Source organism: Pseudophryne corroboree, chromosome 12 (assembly GCF_028390025.1).
Source record: "Pseudophryne corroboree isolate aPseCor3 chromosome 12, aPseCor3.hap2, whole genome shotgun sequence".
Lineage (NCBI taxonomy): Eukaryota > Metazoa > Chordata > Amphibia > Anura > Myobatrachidae > Pseudophryne > Pseudophryne corroboree.
Window position 1 is genome coordinate 112545278 of NC_086455.1, and position 21230 is coordinate 112566507.

The 21230-nt window shown below is 45.5% G+C and overlaps 1 protein-coding gene across 7 annotated transcripts in view; it reads left to right on the forward strand.

Moving 5' to 3' along the window:
• The window catches only part of RALGAPA1 (Ral GTPase activating protein catalytic subunit alpha 1), a 669595-nt gene that overhangs the window by 353991 nt on the left and 294374 nt on the right, over positions 1–21230 (forward strand). For all 7 annotated transcript variants that reach the window (XM_063947861.1, XM_063947860.1, XM_063947862.1 and 4 more), the window contains one exon: positions 4157–4333. In XM_063947861.1, coding sequence (XP_063803931.1) covers positions 4157–4333 — 177 coding nt within the window. The remainder of the gene's footprint in view (positions 1–4156; positions 4334–21230) is intronic.

Consider the following 21230-nt stretch of genomic DNA (forward strand, 5'->3'; position numbering starts at 1 on the left):
AAATGAAAATCCTACTCCTTAACCACTTGCCTGGAATGGTCACATCAGATGCGACCATGCCTGCAAGTGCTCTATCTAACCTGGTTGCACAGGATGCAACCAGTCAGATAGAGAGTGTTAGCAGCGGCGGGGAAGGGAAACTTCCCTCCGCTGCTGCTGTCAGAGGGACTCTGCTTCCCTGCACTCTCGCCTACTGATTGCCATGCTGCCGATCACTGCTGATCGGTCAGCACGGCAGGACTTCCACATCCAGCAGCTGCAGACAATTGCAGCCGCTGGGGAGTGTAAATTAACCCTCCCAAGCCACCCCCAGGCCCCCACTGTATACCTGGAGGCTGTCCCGGCTTTCAAAATGAAAGCCGCGATGTTCCCATTGTTCCGATGGTCGCAATGTTTCGATGTTTAAAAATATTATTATTTTTTTAAATAAAATAAAATCTTTTTTATTTTTTATTTTTTAACTAAAATCAATTGGTATAGGGTTAAATTCATGTTCTTCACCTAATTCACTCATTAAAACAAAACGACAATTTCGGAGTGGTTTTTGGTGAAATAAATCATCAGTTATTGCGGGAGCCGGGTGGACACTGCTGTGAGCGGCGGCTGTGACACATCCTCCGGCGCTGCTCTCCCCATCTCCGGCGAGGCTCTCCCCGTCTCTGCTCCCACATCTCACTTTGACTTTTTTTTTGTGTATTTTTTCATAGCAAGGCTGCGATCGCTTGTGCAGCCCTGCTATGCTAAAAACGTTTTGTGTAAAAGATTAGTCCTGCAGTTACTTATCCTGTGCGATGATTCCAGTGATGAAGGTCTCTAAATTGACATCAGACATTCGCCCTCCAAACCCCTCGACACGCCTGTGTTCGGGTCTCCACTCCCGGAAAACGGTGAGTAGACGCCCCGAACCACCTCCCGCCTGTCACTCTTCTTGCGGTCCGCGCTGCGACCGCTGTCTTCGTTCCCGACGTCGTTACCCACCGACTGCCATCGCTGAGCAACGACATACCTGCACATTGCATCCGCCGCGCATGTTCAGAACTGACCCGTTCACACCGCTGCGATGAACCGCAGCGTGCGAACAGGTCGGAATGACCCCCTAAGTCTCCCCAATATCCCTTATGGATGCTAGAGAAAATAGGATTTTAATTACCTACTGGTAAATCCTTTACTTGTAGTGCATAAGGGATATTGGGCACCCGCCTCAGTGCGTTGACTTTTCTGCAGGTTATATTTTCTGTGGTTACCTGTTCAGCTGTTGCTGTTATTGTTACTAGCCGTTGGTTGTTGTGCGTTAGTGGTATGCTGGTGTATAAATTTCACCACTCCTTGTTATTATGTTCCTTCTCTCATATATGTCCTTTCTCCTTCAGGCACTGTGGGAGGGGGCATAAATAGGAGGAGCCAGCACACCCAGTGAAGAAATGTAAAGTGCACTGGCTCCTTTGTACCCCATCTATACCCATCGTACTAAAGGCCCATACACACTGGGCGATTTTGAGCTGGAAGCAGCTCACTTTTGGTGTGTTGAGCCGCTTTCAGCTTAATGCCGCCTAGTGTGTATGCACAAGCAATAAGCGGTGAGCGCTGATGCGCGCTCCCGCGTCATCGCTGGCGGCCGCCATTCATCTACTGGTTTTACCAGTAGATGAACGGCGGGGTGAGCGGCTTTCCATAGCGTCCTGCTATGGAAAGCCGCTCACCCCCGCTGACATCACTGGGCAGGGGGGAAAAGCGCTCAGTGTGTATGCACTGAGCGCTTTTCAGTCCAGCGATGTCAGCGATCATCGCTATGCACACACGCTGGGCAAAAACACCTTAAGTCCCCCCAATATCCCTTATGGATTACGAGAAAAGTATTAGGTAGGTAATTAAAATCCTATTATTTTTTTTACATGTGTAGAAGTAGTTAATTGTCTGGCGGTGCTCCCCTGGTGTTTAGGCAAATGTAGTGACAGAACACAGAGAAAAACCTTTTTATGGGGGTACGTCCTACTTATCAAGAGTTTAAAAAAAAAAAGTTTATTATAAACCTTTAAAATTAAACGTTTAACACAAAAGAATCCAAAGTGGGGATTGAAGTTTCTTCACTCCCCCCGTCACCCGACCCCATAGCCCTGCATGCTAATATGGACGAGATTGTCCATATTGGCATGCATGTATAAACAACCTTGCACCAACAATGAACAAGTGCGGGGCCACTCATCGTTGGTGCCTACACACTGAAAGATATGAACGATATTTTGTTCATTAATGAACAAGATTGTTCATATCTTTCAATGTAATCACTCATGGGCCCTACAGACTGGGCAACCCGCCGCTGAGCTGCCCAACCGCCGATACGGGGAAGAGGTGACGAGGGGAGTGAAGTTTCTTTACTCCCCCCGTCACCCGGCTCCATAGCAGTGCATGCAAATATGGACGAGATCGCCCATATTGGCCTGCATGCACAAGCGACGGGGCACCAACGATGAACGAGCGCGGGGGACCGCGCATCGTTCATCGTTGCTGCCTCCACACTGAACTATATGAACGAGTACGTTCATATCGTTTCGTTCTATCGCCCAGTGTGTAGGGCCCTTTTAATGTGTAGGGCCCTTAAGATAATCCACTAAACATCTAAGGTTGCAAGTGGATAAAAACAAAAGATATATAATGTTGCTACTGGTTTGGAGTTTAGATTATGATAATGTATCCAAATTTAGTTTCACATCTACAATATTAGCAAACAGCTAAAATATGTACACTCAGTGTAATTATTAGTGCTAATGCATAAGATTAAAGATAGACATCAACAAGGGATGCGGTCAAGATGCCGCCGGCCGGAATCCCAGCGGTCGAAATACCGATGCCGGAATCCCGACCGCCACAATCCCGACAAATTCTCCCTCCGTGGGTGTCCACGACACCCATAGAGGGAGAATATAATAGTGTGCCGAGCGTAGCGAGGCACCGTGCCCGCAGCGTGGCAAGCGAAGCAAGCCCGCAAGGGGCTGCGTTCCGCTCGCCACCCCTGTCGGGATTGTGTGGTCGGGATTCCGGCGTTGGTATTTCGACCGCCGGGATTCCGGCCGGCGGCATTTAGTACTGATCCCATCAACAATGGTAAATATAGTGCTTCTATTTCATAAAAGATATCAATTTATATACTCATAATATCATATATTAGAAAAGTAAAGGGCAAGTCAGAAAAGATTCACCTATGGATGATGAATTACTGCTGTTTATTATTTGTCTCTTGTCCATTGAATAATAAGTGACTGCATCCAATCCGCCATGCAGGAAATATAACGATCAGATGTAGTTGGGAGAATAAACAAAAAACAATAAAGATTTGGCAAATGGTGTAAGATATATCTGCTGTTCCTCCTCTTTCTTCCAAGGTACGTGCAGCGGAGGAATGAATTATTAGAGTATTAGAAGAAAATGCTGAATTAGTCTAATAGATCTGCTTCTGCTATCGGCTGGCTGTGTATGTCCATAAATGCACCAACCAATGAGAGTGCAGGAAAAAGTAGAACAGAGATCTTAATTGCGGAGGGCAATACTGCATATAGTGAGGTCTATGGGGGTGTGGGTTCCGCTGTACACACAGCGGAGTACCCCAGGACCTGACAGTCGTTTCGCTCGTTGATGGATTGCTCACAGTGAGCATGATGCGTCTTGGTTCCCCTACCTCCACAGACGATGAATAACTTTACCTGGCTTTAGAAGGTTTGAAAAGTGTATTCGTACATCATGTATGATAATATCTATCTATCTATCTATCTATCTATCTATCTATCTATCTATCTATCTATCTACATATTATGTATGTACTGTATAATACACATTATATATACATATATATATATATATATATATATATATGTATAGAGAGAGAGAGAGAGAGATATAGTTTTAATATATATATATATATAGTAATATAGGTGTTATGTTTTTATAAAGGGTTACATAAAGGGTTACAAAATTGCATAATCATCCAGTGGCCTGCTGATGGGTGTTAGTGTCTGTATAGAGAGTGATAAGTCTATGACAATTATCTCCTCTTAGTTTTTAGTTTATTACAGGGGTAACCTCAATCAATTACACTACAGACAAAGCAATCATACATCCTGTACACTTTTTGCTGCTCATACGTTTTTCCTATCATTTTTAGCTGGTTTCCCATTTGGCAATGATTCGGCAGTGCCTCTCACCGCAGACACCGATACAGCATCTGTACAGCTCAGCACAGAGGAACAGGACGTGGTCAGTCTAACTACACTTCACATTGACTCAGAAACCAGTAGCCTCAACCAGCAGGCCCTGTGTGCAGATGTGTTGGTTCCTGCAGGTATTAAATCATTCTGCTTCATTGTTATTGTGATAATATGAAAACACTTAAGAAGCCTATAAGAATATAAAATGCCTAACCCAGTGGTTCCCAAACTTTTAGAATCACGGTGCCCTAGATTATCAGAATTATTTTCACGGACCTCTAGGCTAGACATTTTTTATTGATATATTTAGAAATAAACATTAAATTAAGTAAATTGTGTTTATATGTCATCCTTAGGGTCAGTTGTGTGTTGAGGGACTGGATTCCCTTCTGTTTGTCATATAGTTTATGATTGGCAGCCACCAGCACTGGTTTTGCCTATTACATTGACCATAAATAATTAAAATTGGTCCTGGACCATCAATCCGAGGCACCGCTGCTAGTTAGTTTGGAAACCACTGGCCTAACCTATGGGTTTACTCTTAAGCTAGCCAAATACATAGCAGTGTCAGCAAATTTGCTTTATGCAACAGTGTATTTGTGGTCCAATGAAATATCCAAAATCAATCTGATCATAATCAGCCATGCTTGAATATGTGGTCTGAGGATGTCATCAATCAGGCTATATATGTATTTTTATACCATATGAGCAAGCACCCGTGTAATCAAAAAGTTATTCTTCCCTTGAGTGCCACACGGCTGATTCTCATCCAGTTCAGACATGTATGAGCCAGATTTCCTGTCTTCTCACTTGGCAAGCATTCTTCTCAGTTGCTATGTCACCTCAAGGAACTTTTCTGTGCCTAAAGACAGGACATTAGTATTAACTTAAAAATCCACTAAATATACATAAGTACTTATGAAGTAAACTCTTATTTCCCAAAATAGTTTCACCCCACAGCCTTGCCTGCTCCCATGAGAACCTGACTTGAAAACCCAGTTTTGGAATTAGTGCTTCCCCTTTGTCTGAAGCAAATATAATGTACAGTTGTGTTTGTACGGTATTCTTTATAAAATGCTGAAATACCATACAGCTCTAACCTGGGTCATGAGATGTTACACACAGCGACGTATAACCAAAGGTAAAATTGGACCTGCTCAAATAAGTTTACTGTGTAATATTTTTTCCAAAAAATGCTCAAAAATTTTCGGGTTTTTTATGATTGAATTATGAGAACATTTATTTGACACTTAAACATCAGATATTCCTCATTCGTTCATCTGAGGAACATAGCCAGAAACAAGCATTTAATTCCCTCAGATGATCTGCCAAAAGTCATACATGCATTTGCATCATCTCAATTAGACTAATGTAATGCCCTGCACTTTGGTCTCCCAACAAAAGAATTGCACCGCTTACAGCTGGTGCAAAACAAAGCTGCCAGGCTGATAACCAACCGGCCCCGTTCTAGCCAATACTCTACTCCCTTCACTGGCTGCCTGTAAGATGGTGAATCATCTTCAAGATTGGCTTACTGAGTTTCAAAGCCCTACATGACCAGGGCCCGAGGTACCTGAAGCAGCTTCTGATTACTTACTGCCCCAACTCGATTATTGCGATCTGTAGATGAAGGGCTTTTAGCAGTACAACCAGGCAGCAGAGGGACCGGAGGTCCCTCAGAGATTAGCAATTGCAGGAAGCATCTCTTCCTGCAGCTGCACAGGGAGCTTTCTGACTGGTCACGTCAGGGAACGTCCAGCCTGGTGTGATCGCATCTGATACGTAAAGATGTAGCCAGGGGGTGTGGCCTGACAGGCAAAGGAGGAAGAGGTGCTCTGTCTGAGCTTCCACTGCTTTAGGTCTAAATAGACCAATAGTTTCTAACTGTGGGGTTTCCTTGTACTGCTCCTGCCTTATCTAGTAGTTCTAGGACGCTAGTTCTGCCTACAGTGACCTGGAACCGTTTCCTGCATTTTCGGGACAGACTTCCAGGAGCCGCGGACCAGAAGTGTAGACCCGGTGGCCGATGCGGCGCTGATATAGCAGCTCCCATTCTCCGCCCACCCGCTGCTGTGCCCGGCTCCTGTGTGCTGACTGGCAGGGGAGCTGCACAAAGCCGCGTCTGTGTGCGCCAAACGGACCTCCGGAAGCCACAGACCGCAAGTGAGGACCCGGCGGCCGCTGCGGCGCTGTTACTGCAGCACTCACCCCTCCTGGGACCTGCGGTGCCTGGCCTCTGATCACTGGCAGGCGGGAGAGCTGTGGCCAGACACGGCTGTATGGAGCTGTGGCTGCCTGGAGGGACTCTCTGTCTGGGGAAGCAGCTCCCGGTGGCCATCTTTGATCCTGGATCTGCCACCTCATTCACAGTTTAAAGTAAAGTAAAACAACAACAACAAAAAATCTCGGAATTGCTGTTTTCTCCTTCAGCCCTCTGCTCCGGCTTCCTCAGACCGGTCGCCGGAAGTCGCCCAGCAGCGGACGCAGCCCAGTGAGAGGAGGAGCCTCTGATGCCCCTCTGAGGTCTCTCCGGCTGCTTGATCCAGCGTGGTCATCCCTGCATTGCCCCTGCAACTGCTTGCACCCCGGTGGCCTCCTGACGTCTGACGGCGCCTGGCCGTGGACGTGGCTTGCTCGGTGGCGGTGGCTCTGCCTCCATTTGCTGTCCTCCTGAGACCTCCCTGGCTGCCCGATCAGGCGGGATCGCCTGCCATCTGCCTTTGGAGCTCCATTATTGTCAGTGGCCTGCTGTAGAGCCAGACGGAGCTCAGCTGCAGGCGCGACATAGTGTGTGTGAAGTGGTGCATGCATCTGCCTCCCTGGAGATTACTCTGCTATCTGACTTGGGTGAACCTACGTCCCTTAGCCTCTGGAGCTGCTGCTGACCGCTGCAGGGACCGCTTGGGCCGCAATCTTTATTTGTTGGGCCTTCCCTCACCTTGTTTGGCCACACAGTCTGACTTCTCCTATATTTCCTTGTGGATTACAGCTTTTGAGTCACTAACTGACATATTAAATGCTGGCTAGCCTCCTGGCTTGGTTAACTCTGCCAATGCCGCCCTAATAGGCACATTCTCTCCTACCCTTTTTCATTATTGACGATATGTATTGATACTGCTTCTGACAGTGGAGCCTTTGTTTTTTTATTTCATGTAATTGGAAACCCCGTGGTGTTTTTGTCTGTTCCTTATTATGCCTTCAAAATGGAGCAAGCCCTCTAAAAGTGTCTCGCAGCTTTCATTTTTCAAGTTGTCTCCGCAACCTTCTCGACCTAAAAATACTGGGACCCCACTACTGATCCAGTCTTTCAGATTTCTACCCCCATGGCGGCTGTCCCTTCTGCATCTGCTGCCACTTCGGCCTTGGAACAAGTCGGGGATGATGATGCCCTTACTGTGGGTACTATGAAGCTACTTTTGTTCCACTTTAAGGATGACGTTGCAGCCGAATTCCGTACCACCCTAATGGCTTGTCAACAATCCATAGATGAACTTGGTGGCCACACTAACCATCTGGAAACTAAAATGGAGGGAGTTGTTTTGTCACATAATGGCCTGATAGACTTTCATGAGGCGGAGGTGCGGCTCTTATGAGACAAGGTCACGGACATGGAAGACAGATCGCGCCGCAATAACCTCAAATTGCGTGGGGTTCCCGAGTCTGTGTCAAATAGTAGTTTGCATGATTACGCAATGGCCTTATTCAAGACTCTTTTAGCTCCAGTCTCCTCCGTGGATTTGCTTATTGATCGGATTCATCGGTTACCCAAGGCTAGAACGGCTCCTGACAAAGCCCCTAGAGATGTCCTGATGAGGATGCATTATTTTCACATCAAGGAACCTTTATTGAAAGCAGCCAGGCCAACGTCTGACACATCTACAGCCCTTGGGGAGCTTCAACTCTTCAGGGACTTGTCTGCTGCAACTCTTCTTTAACGATGATCATTTCATTCCATTACTTCTGCCCTCCGAAAGGCAAATATCCTCTATCTATGGGATTCCCCTACTAAGTTGTTGGTTTCCTGTGAAGGTTCCACTTTTTTCATTCCTAACACAGATGAGTGAGCGAAACTACTTAAATCGGCTCTGCTTGGATTTACCTAGTAACTCTCATGATATAGTAGTTTTATTGCATAGTACCCACAACTTTATCTTTTATCATCTATGCCTTTATCCTTTCATTTTGTTTTTGGGAGACATGGTACGTATTGAGAGACGCTAGTTATACTTTACAGTTTTGACTACTATATTTCTCTAACGTCCTAGTGGATGCTGGGGACTCCGTCAGGACCATGGGGAATAGCGGCTCCGCAGGAGACAGGGCACAAAAGCAAGCTTTTAGGATCACATGGTGTGTACTGGCTCCTCCCCCTATGACCCTCCTCCAAGCCTCAGTTAGGTTTTTGTGCCCGGCCGAGAAGGGTGCAATCTAGGTGGCTCTCTTAAAGAGTTACTTAGAAAAAGTTTTTAGGTTCTTTATTTTCAGTGAGTCCTGCTGGCAACAGGCTCACTGCATCGAGGGACTTAGGGGAGAGATTTTCAACTCACCTGCGTGCAGGATGGATTGGATTCTTAGGCTACTGGACATAGCTCCAGAGGGAGTCGGAACACAGGGCTCGCCCTGGGGTTCGTCCCGGAGCCGCGCCGCCGACCCCCCTTGCAGACGCTGAAGATGAAGAGGTCCGGAACCAGGCGGCAGAAGACTCTCAGTCTTCATCAGGTAGCGCACAGCACTGCAGCTGTGCGCCATTGTTGTCAGCACACTTCACACAGCGGTCACGGAGGGTGCAGGGCGCTGGGGGGGGGCGCCCTGGGCAGCAATGTATAATACCTGTATGGCGAAAAATACATCACATATAGCCCTTGAGGCTATATGGATGTATTTAACCCCTGCCAGATATCTAAAACTCCGGAGAAGAAGCCCGCCGAAAAGGGGGCGGGGCCTATTCTCCTCAGCACACAGCGCCATTTTCCCTCACAGAAAGGCTGGTGGGAAGGCTCCCATGCTCTCCCCAGCACTGCACTACAGAAACAGGGTTAAAACAGAGAGGGGGGGCACTGATTTGGCGATATGTATATATATTAAAATGCTATAAGGGAGGAACACTTATATAAAGGTTGTCCCTGGATAATTATAGCGTTTTGGTGTGTGCTGGCAAACTCTCCCTCTGTCTCCCCAAAGGGCTAGTGGGTCCTGTCCTCTATCAGAGCATTCCCTATGTGTGTGCTGTATGTCGGTACGTGTGTGTCGACATGTATGAGGAAAATATTGGTGAGGAGGCGGAGCAAATTGCCTGTAATGGTGATGTCACTCTCTAGGGAGTCGACACCGGAATGGATGGCTTATTTATGGAAATTACGTGACAATGTCAACACGCTGCAAGCCGGTTGACAACATGAGAGGGCCGGCGAACAAATTAGTATCTGTCCAGGCGTCTCAAACACCGTCAGGGGCTGTAAAATGCCCATTTACCTCAGTCGGTCGACACAGACCCAGACACGGACACTGATTTCAGTGTCGACGGTGAAGAAACAAACGTATTTTCTTTTAGGGCCACACGTTAAGGGCAATGAAGGAGGTGTTACATATTTCTGATACTCCAAGTACCACAAAAAAGGGTATTATGTGTGAGGTGAAAAAACTACCTGTAGTTTTTCCTGAATCAGATAAATTAAATGAAGTGTGTGATGATGCGTGGGTTTCCCCCGATAGAAAATTATTGGCGGTATACCCTTTCCCGCCAGAAGTTAAGGCGCGGTGGGAAACACCCCTCAGGGTGGATAAGGCGCTCACACGCTTATCAGAACAAGTGGCGGTACCATCTACGGATAGGGCCGTACTTAAGGAGCCAGCTGATAGGAGGCTGAAAAATATCCTAAAAAGTATACACACACATGCTGGTGTTATACTGCGACCAGCGATCGCCTCAGCCTGGATGTGCAGAGCTGAGGTGGCTTGGTCGGATTCCCTGACTAAAAATATTGATACCTTTGACAGGGACAGTATTTTATTGACTATAGAGCATTTAAAGGATGCATTTCTATATATGCGAGATGCGCAGAGGGATATTTGCACTCTGGCATCAAGAGTAAATGCGATGTCCATATCTGCAAGAAGATGTTTATGGACACGACAGTGGTCAGGTGATGCAGATTCCAAACGGCACAAAGATGTATTGCCGTATAAAGGGGAGGAGTTATTTGGGGTCGGTCCATGGGACCTGGTGGCCAGGGCAACTGCTGGAAAATCCACCGTTTTTTTACCCTAAGTCACATCTCTGCAGAAAAAGACACCGTCTTTTCAGCCTCAGTCCTTTCGTCCCTATAAGAGTCATATCTGCCCAGGGATAGAGGAAAGGGAAGAAGACTGCAGCAGGCAGCCCATTCCCAGGAACAGAAGCCCTCCACCGCTTCTACCAAGTTCTCAGCATGACGCTGGGACCGTACAGGACCCCTGGATCCTATAAGTAGTATCCAAGGGGTACAGATTGGAATGTCGAGAGGTTTCCCCCCTCGCAGGTTCCTGTAGTCTGCTGTACCAATGTCTCCCTCCGACAGGGAGGCAGTATTGAAAACAATTCACAAGCTGTATTCCCAGCAGGTGATAATAAAATTACCCCTCCGACAACAAAGAAAGGGGTATTACTCCACACTATATGGTGGTACTGAAGGCTAGGTGAGACCTATTCTAAATCTGAAAAATTTGAACACTTACAAGGGTTCAAATCCAGATGGAGTCACTCAGAGCAGTGATAGCAAAGAACAAGGGGACTATATGGTGTCCCGGGACATCAGGGATGCTTACCTCCATGTCCCAAAATTTGCCTTTTCTCACCAAGGGTACCTCAGGTTCGTGGTACAGAACTGTCACTATCAGTTTCAAGACGATGCCGTTGGATTGTCCAAGGCACCCCGGGTCCTTACCAAGGTAATGACCGAAAGGAGGATTCGTCTTCAAAGAAAATGGACGACCTCCTGATAAGAACAAGGTCCAGAGAACAGTTGGAGGTCGGAGTAGCACTATCTCAAGTAGTTCTACGACAGCACGGGTGGATTCTAAATATTCCAAAACCGCAGTTGTTCCAAAGACACGTCTGCTGGTCCTAGGGATGATTCTGGACACAGTCCAGGAAAAGGTGTTTCTCCCAGAGGAGAAAGCCAGGGAGTTATCCGAGCTAATCGGGATCCTCCTAAAACCAGGAAAAGTGTCAGTGCATCATTGCACAAGAGTCCTGGTAAAAATGTTGGCTTATTACGAAGCGCTTCCATTCGGCAGATTTCACGCAAGAACTCTTAAGTGGGATCTGCTGGACAAATGGTCCGGATCGCATCTTCAGATGCATCAGCGGATAACCCTATATCCAAGGACAAGGGTGTCTCTCCTGTGGTGATTACAGAGTGCTCATCTTCTAGAGGGCCGCAGATTCGGCATTCAGGATTGGATGCTCGTGACCACGGAGGCCAGCCTGAGAGGCTGGGGAGCAGTCACATAAGGAGTGTGATCAAGTCTGGAGAATTCTCTCCACATAAATATACTGGAGCTAAGAGCAAATTTATAATGCTCTAAGCTTAGCAAGACCTCTGCTTCAAGGTCAGCCGGTATTGATCCAGTGGGATAACATCACGGCAGTCGCCCACGTAAACAGAAAGGGCGGCACAAGAAGCAGGAGGGCAGTGGCAAAACTGCAAGGATTTTTCGCTAGGCGGAAAATCATGTGATAGCACTGTCAGCAGTGTTCATTCCGGGAGTGGACGACTGGGAAGCAGACTTCCTCAGCAGGCACGACCTCCACCCGGGAGAGTGGGAACTTCATCGGGAAGTTTTCCGCATGATTGTGAACCGTTGGGAAAGACCAAAGGTGGACATGATGGCGTCCCGCCCGAACAAAAAATGGGACAGGTATTGCGCCAGGTCACGAGACCTTCAGGCGATAGCTGTGGACGTCCTGGTAACACCGTGGGTGTAACAGTCGGTGTATGTGTTCCCTCCTCTGCTTCTCATAACCAAGGTATTGAGAATTATAAGACATAGAGGAGTAAGAACTATACTCGTGGCTCCGGATTGGCCAAGAGGGGCTTGGTAACCGGAACTTCAAGAGATGCTCACAGAGGACTAATGGCCTCGGGAGCTAAGAAGGGATTTGCTTTCAGCAAGTACCATGTCTGTTCCAAGAGGAACCGTGGCATCGGCCTTTAAGAAAGGACCTGCTCCAGCAGGGACCTTGTCTGTTCCAAGACTTACCGCGACTGCGTTTGACGGCATGGCGGTTTGAACGCCGGATCCTAAGGGAAAAGGCATTCCGGAAGAGGTCATACCTACCCTGGTCAAAGCCAGGAAGGAGGTGACCGCACAACGTTATCACCGCATGTGGTAAAAATATGTTGCGTGGGTGAGGCCAGGAAGGCCCCACGAAAAAATTTCAACTAGGTCGATTTCTGCACTTCCTGCAAACAGGAGTGTCTATGAGCCTCAAATTGGGGTCCATTAAGGTTCAAGTTTCGGCCCTATAGATTTTCTTCCAGAAAGAATTGGCTTCAGTTCCTGAAGTCCAGACGTTTGTCAAGGGAGTATTGCATATACAGCCCTTGTGTGCCTCCAGTGGCACCGTGGGATCTCAACGTAGTGTTGGGATTCCTCAAATCATATTGGTTTGAACCACTCAAATCTGTGGATTTGAAATATCTCACATGGAAAGTGACCATGCTGTTGGCCCTGGCCTCGGCCAGGCGATTGTCAAAATTGGCGGCTTTGTCTTACAAAAGCCCATATTTGATTTTCCATTCGGACAGGGCAGAACTGCGGACTCGTCCCCAGTTTCTTCCTAAGGTGGTGTCAACGTTTCACCTGAAACAACCTATTGTGGTGCCTGCGGCTACTAGGGACTTGGAGGACTCCAAGTTGCTAGACGTTGTCAGGGCCCTGAAAATATATATATATATATATATATATATAATTCCAGGACGGCTGGAGTCAGAAAGTCTGACTTGCTGTTTATATTGTAGGCACCCAAAAAGCTGGGTGCTCCTGCTTCTAAGCAGACTATTGCTCGTTGGATTTGTAGTACAATTCAGCTTGCACATTCTGTGGCAGGCCTGCCACAGCCAAAATCTGTAAATGCCCATTCCACAAGGAAGGTGGGCTCATCTTGGGCGGCTGCCCGAGGGGTCTCGGCTTTACAACTTTGCCGAGCAGCTACTTGGTCAGGGGCAAACACGTTTGCTAAATTCTACAAATTTGATACCCTGGCTGAGGAGGACCTGGAGTTCTCTCATTCGGTGCTGCAGAGTCATCCGCACTCTCCCGCCCGTTTTAGGAGCTTTGGTATAATCCCCATGGTCCTGACGGAGTCCCCAGCATCCACTAGGACGTTAGAGAAAATAAGATTTTACTTACCGATAAATCTATTTCTCATAGTCCGTAGTGGATGCTGGGCGCCCATCCCAAGTGCGGATTGTCTGCATTACTTGTACATAGTTATTGTTACAAAAAAATCGGGTTATTATTGTTGTGAGCCATCTTTTTTAGAGGCTACTTCATTGTTATCATACTGTTAACTGGGTTCAAATCACAAGTTGTACGGTGTGATTGGTGTGGCTGGTATGAGTCTTACCCGGGATTCAAGATCCTTCCTTATTGTGTACGCTCGTCCGGGCACAGTACCTAACTGAGGCTTGGAGGAGGGTCATAGGGGGAGGAGCCAGTACACACCATGTGATCCTAAAAGCTTGCTTTTGTGCCCTGTCTCCTGCGGAGCCGCTATTCCCCATGGTCTTGACGGAGTCCCCAGCATCCACTACGGACTATGAGAAATAGATTTATCGGTAAGTAAAATCTTATTTATAATGCTATACTGTCATGCCTGGTTTTGCCTCTTTTATCCAAACTGTTCAGGTTTTCATATGTCTAATTCTCTGTTTTCGTTGTTTGCTGTATTAAGGGTTAATCTTTCACAATTTTTTTCTTTTTTATGTGTCTCTGCTTAGGTTTGTCTAGTGCCTCTCATGACATTGCTGTTTTGTTGCCATAGCCCTCACGGCTTTTTCTAATATTTAACAATGCTTTTTTTCCTCTCTTTTTGGGGTATTTTGATATGTGTTGGGAGGCACTGGATGAAATATGCAATTATGATTACTATGTGGTGATACCGTATTGTTACATGTGGTTTCGCTTATAATGTTCCAGTTTTAATATGTCTTATTAAGTGTTTTCGTATTTCTAGTATGTTCTCGTACCTATTGTTCTTGATTATACGTATATGGTGGAGGGTAGGAGATTCGCCATTACCCCTCTTTTAGTGTACACAGCCGCCACACTATGGCGACTGGTTGTGGTCTCAAGAGAGACCAGTTTAGTTTTGTTTTTTCTACTTTCCCTCTGTTTTCCCTACTGTTTTTTTTGTTTGCTATCCTCCATTTATCAGGTGCATCTGTCCGTATAGTTGAGTTCGGCCATATAGTCAAAGCCCTATTCACTATGAAATATGGTACACATAGTTTCTATTAATGCTAAGGGACTCGACTCCCCCCAAAAACGGAAATTAGCTTTAAATTATTTCCATAAACTTAAAGCACATGTGGTGGCTGTACAGGAAACACACTTTCAAAGTCAAAATCCTCCCCTCTTTACTAATTCTAGATACCCTCATTGCTACACGGCTAATGGGTCCACTAGAAAGGCTGGAGTGGCTCTTCTTATAGCGCAGCACTGCCCGTTTGTTTTATCTTCCAAATATGAAGATCCTGAAGGGAGATATTTAATACTAGTTGGCCATTTAGACAATGTTGAGACTACCTTGGTGTCTTGCTACGCCCCAAATACCAAACAAATTTCCTTTTTTAGGACCTTCTGTAGAACTCTCCAAGATCACTTAAGAGGTGCGCTCTTGATTCTCGGAGACTTTAATATGGTCTTGGACCCCTGTTTTGATTGGTCTCGCCCCACACGATCAACCCCAGGACCCCTCTAGTAAGTTTTGTCAATTGATGGCCGAATATGCCTTATTTGACGCATGGCGGTCCAAGCATCCCGCAGTAAGGGACTATACTTTCTATTCCCATGTGCATAGTTCATACTCTAGAATTGAGTTGGCATTAGTAGATAGATGGACACTAGCTTCCATATGCAAGATTGATATACTACCGATATCTTGGTCAGACCACTCTCCTCTTTCGCTTGTTTGGGATGTTAGCAAATGAGTGGTTCCCCGGGTTCTTGGAGACTTGGCGTACACCTTCTCGCTCAGCCGGAGGCTCATCAGGCCATCCTGAGGTCTCTAGATTTATATATTGATACTACTCACCCTGAGGATACGTCTATTTTTACCCATTGATGTTCTCTGAAAGCCGCGGTTAGAGGCTCTGCAATCCAAATTGCAGGTAGACTTAAACGAGACTATAAAAATAGATATGCTTTAGCTGAGAGAGAAGTAGCCCAATTAGACTCTGCACACAAAATGAATCCCTCTAACAATTCTATTTAAGCAACTTTTTGCTGCCCGGGACAAAGTAAACTCCTTTGCTCTTGCGGAGGTGCACCGCAATCTACAGCGGCTCAATCAAAAGCGTTTTACTCTTGGTAATAGAGCGGGATGTTTATTGGCGCACAAACTGAGGGGGCGTAGAGCTAAAGAACGTATACATGCAGTTCATACAACTAACGTTGTCAAGGTTACTGATCAGGTTGAGATAGCTAATGCATTCGCTGAATATTATTCACAATTATATAATTTAAAAGATGACCTCAGTACCCCTCAACCGTCTTTGGCGGATATCAACAGGTTTTTAGATGGGATACCCCTCCCCGCTATTTACTCTGTGATTTGTGATTCCCTTAGCTCTCCCTGGACGCTAGGAGAGGTTGAAGCAGCCATAGATTCTTCCCTAGATACAGCGCCTGGCCCAGATGGCTGCCCCTCCAATTTCTTCAAAAAGTTTAAATCTAACCATGCTCCGGTCCTGCTATCGGTCTATAATGAAGCATCCAACGCCACCTGCTTTCCAAAGGAAATGTTAGAGGCCCGAATTGTTACTATCCCTAAACCTGGTAAATCGCCCACAGCAGTTCAGAACTATCGCCCAAAATCGTTGCTGAACAAGGATATTAAACTTTTTGCTAAAATGATAGTGAATAGATTGTCCCCTCTTTTGCCTAGTCTGATCATTCATGATCAAGTGGGCTTTGTGCTGGGCAGACAGGCATCCGACAAAACACATAGTTATTAATATAATTGAACACTGCCAGTTACAGGGCAAGCCTCTATTAGTCCTTTCCTTGGATGCAGAAAAGCCTTCGATAGGCTCCACTGGGCTTATTTACAGGCTACGTTACGACGATTTGGCTTTGCAGATAGAATACTTAATTCCATTCTGGCTTTGTACTCCTCACTGTCGGCTTCGGTTTTCACCAATGGCTGTAATTCTTCTAAGTTTAATATTGCTAATGGTACTCGCCAAGGCTGTCCATTATCACCTCTGATTTTTGTTTTGGCTGTTGAGCCTCTGGCTGAGTGAATTAGGTATTTAAACTCGATTGTTGGTCCCGTTATAGGAGGGATGCCCCATAAGGTCTGTCTCTTTCCTGACGACATATTGTTATGCCTTCTAGACCCTGAATCTTCTCTTCCACACTTACACTCTGTCCTCGATTCATACGCGGAAATTTCTTATTTCAAGCTGAACACCACAAAGTCTGAGGCCCTCCCTCTGAATATCTATGACAGTATGCTTAAGATCCTGAAAGATAAACACAAATACGCATGGCAACTAAGGTCGCTTAAGTATTTGGAAGTTAATCTCTCTAGAGAGGGTGATTTACTAGGATGCAACTACTACCCGCTTTTTCAAGCGTTTGAAATGCTTACTAAGGAATGGATGATGCAAGAAGTCTCATGGTTGGGTCGGGTGGCAGCTGCGAAAATGGTTCTTTTACCAAAAATGATGTACCTCTTTCATACTATCCCCCCCGGCCTTTCAATAAACTTGTTTGTAATAAATGTAATCATTATTATCTAATTATGTTTGGGGGGGAACGAAGCCGAAAATAGCAAGAAATACTTTGACTGCTACGAAATGTGCAGGAGGGGTGGCATATCCTGATTTGGTTAAGGCAGGGATTGGTTCTCACAGGGCACACTTAGACCATGGGGGTCTATAGAGCAGAATGCCATGTTCCCCTTATTTCCCCCAACGGTACTTGCTTTGGTTGCACACCCCTTTAGTTTTTAAAAGAGTTGCTAACTGTAAAGCAGTTCCAACGACGTTATTAGTTTGGCAAACTATGATTTTCTGTATCCCCAATGTCGCTCTACCCTCCCCCACAGCTGTCTCTCCATGCTATAGCTCTTATGATCCTTGACTTACAGTTGACTACATGGCATGAACTAGGTCTCTCGAATCTACAGGATGTCATCTCAGGAGGTAATTTAGTCCCCTTTTCAATCCGTCAAACGAAATTTGACATACCTAAACAAGACTTTTATAAATACCTCCAACTGCGACATTGGCTCCACGGTTGCCTCCTTAAGCTTCCCCACCAACTTGGTCTCCCTAAAATATTGACATCCCTTCTAATGTCCCAAACCAATAGAGGTGGTATTTCTAGATGGTACCAGCATCTGATTATGGGATCACGAAGTGGGTTGTGTCCCTCACAGACCAAAAAGACCTTCCTAATGTATTTATAGAAACTATTTGGAAAGACATCTTTTGCTCCAAATGTATAAATCATTCCGAAATGTACTACAGGTTAGTTCATAGAGTGTATTTTACACCGGAGCGACTACATTGGATTTGGCCTGATGCTTCTTGTGGCTGTTAGAGGAATTGTGGGATGGTGGGTGATACAGTATCTTACATATCTTTTGGTTGTGTCCGGTGATACAGCCACTTTAGCGAGAGGTGTTCCTTATTATTTCAAAAGTATTGGGAGTGGTTCTTTCGGCTGACCCCCTCTTAGCTCTTTTCCATTATTATCCCAGTGAGATGTCTAATTGTGATAAATACCTTCTGGGACATATTTTAATAGTCTCTAAGGCCTCTATCGCTCAAATGTGGAAGTCTGCCGCAATTCCTACCATATTGATGATTGAGTATAAGGTCCATAAACATTTCGTTTTTGAAACGGCAGAATGTAAATATTCTTTGTCGGCTTCTTCTATCCACATAAAATGGCAGAAGTGGACCTTATATAAAGAGAGGTCATGCCAATCCTTTATTTATAGTGCTCCTGTAGATTTATCTGTACTAAGATCTCCCAGGTCGTACTCGACTCTGGATTTTTAAACATTGAAGGTTTTATCTGGCTATTGCTTACTGTATCCTAACTCTGTTGATGTACTATTGCTTCCCTGATATGTCCCTCACCCCTCCTTATGTCCTTTATTGTTTTTTTTCTCTGCACCCCCCTCTCTTGTTTTGTATTGTATTGTTATTGTAAAACTTCAATAAAAATGTTATATATAAAAAAAATAAAAAATAAAGATGGAGCCACGCTAATAGTGGCTCTGTCTGTTCCATAGTGAATGGGAGCGTCTCTCTGCGCTCGGCGGTGTGCCAAGGTGCATGCGCACATAGGAACACAGCTTGCCCCCGCCTGCGATGTAGCGCGTGGCTCCATCTGTAAAAGATGTGTAATAACAATTGTAGCAGATGTAGAGGAAAGTGTGTGGTGTTATTGTGAGGCAGCAGCATTACTAAAGTAGATCTTGGTAAATAACACTTCTGTGCAGATACCGTAGGCCTGTCATTGGTGAAATGTGGGGAGACTCTATAACAGTGCTTTCTAATAACACTGCCTCACCACCCAATAATATTACCACCCCGTAACACTGCCACAGCTCCCTGTAACACTACAAAACCACTGTATAACATTACCACCCTGTAACACTACAGTACCATACCCTCAGTACCACTACCAAACCTCCAGTATCACTACCGCACCACCTTCTTGTAACACTACCGCACCACACCCCTAGTAACACTGCTACACACCCTCATGTAACACTACCACACTCCCCTGTAACACCAGAGCCGTAAGTAGACTTTTTGGTGCCCTGTGCCAGAAATAGAATTGGCGTCACTCCCCATCATCTATTTTCCCAATAGGGACATAAGGCGCATGCCTCGTGGGAAGGGGCATGGCAAGATTGATCCCAGACAAAGCCCATGCACAATACCGACCCCGAGATCCAGGCCGGTGACCAGCCCGCCGGTCAGCATGCCGACCAACAAGGACTGTTCCCACTTATGGGTGTCCACGACACCCATAGAGTGGGAATAGAACCTGTGGTGAGTGCAGCGAGCCTGCAAGGGGCTTTGTTGCGCTCGCCTTCCCACCGGCCATCAAACCACCGGGATTCTGGCATCGTTATGGTGACCGGCGACACAAGCCCAACCTATACACACACATGCACGGAACACTGCAAGTAAATGGATTTGGATATGAGTCCTCTTTACACCACATTCAAGCACTTAACTTGAGAGCTCGCTGTTATTTAGTTACAATACCCTTTATTAAATAACACATTTCAGTATACTGCCATACCCAGCATTCAAACCTATAACCTGTTGCATTCCAGTCAAACACCCTACTCATTGGTCTATTTGATCCTGCGTAGAAACTATGAGATTTCTAACAAGCTACTTGTACTTTTTGAAAAAATAATCAGCATTGCAATTGAGCACATCTATGTAATGTGCAGACACATCCAATCTATAGCATTCACACACTACATAGATCTGCTCAGCTGCAATGCTGATCATTTTTTCAAAGTACAAGGTAAGCTTAAAATAGTTAGAATTCTGTAGCTTTCTATGTAAGTTCTAAGCGAGTTGCTGGGGTTTAAAAAGGGGGGAAGCTGCAAATAAAAGTAATGAAAACATAATTGACAAGTCCTGCCAACAGCGCCCCTTATCCTGCAGCGATATGTGCTGTGCACACTACCGCATCACCAGTGTTAATTTTGTCAAATAAAATTTTGACTAAAAGTATTTGTCGACTACAGTTTTTCAGGACTAAAATAAAAACTGAAATCCACTGACTAAATCTTAAAGCAAAGCAAAAAAAGTGACTAAGACTAAAACTAAATTGAAAATCCTTGATAGAGGACACTGGAATTAACGCTGGAAGTAGGGATTTACATTAAATTCTAAGTTCTAGATATTTGCAGAAAATAAATATGACCTGCTGTGAAGGAAATAGGATTGTGTATTGCATTTGTTTGTTCTAATAAGCGTAAGGCATTAATTTGTATATGATATATTCTCAGCCCACTGAGCCTAGATTACTAATATGTGGAAGCACTACGGTATGTCAGCCTTAGTATGTAACACATTCTCATCCTACTGAGCCCAGATTAATAAACACAGTTAAAGGTATGCAAACTTCTCAAAGGAATTTAGAGAAATAATGTTCATCAAAATCCATTACAGTATCATTAAACTGCAAAAGTTATAACTAAACCATTGACTAAAATGAAAACTGAGATACACTGACTGAATCGTGACTAAAATGAAGCAAAAGAAAATAACTAAATTGTGACTATAAACCAACTACAATTTTAAGTGAGCGACTAAAACTAAATTGAAAATCCTTGTCAAAATTAACACTGCGCATCACCCCCTTGTAACACTACCACTGTCCCCTGTAACATTACTATCCTCCTCTGTAACACTACCACACCCCCAGTATCATTACCACACCACCCTCTTGTAACACTACCGCCCCACTCTTACCTGTAACGCTACCACAACACCCCCTTGTAACACTACCACTGTCCCCTGTAACATTACTTCCCTCCTCTGTAACACTACCACACCCCCAGTATCATTACCACACCAGCCTCTTGTAACACTACCGCACCACTCTTCCCTGTAACGCTACCACATCACCCCCTTGTAACACTACCACTGTCCCCTGTAACATTACTATCCTCCTCTGTAACACTACCACACCCCCAGTATCATTACCACACCACCCTCTTGTAACACTACCGCACCACTCTTCCCTGTAACGCTACCACATCACCCCCTTGTA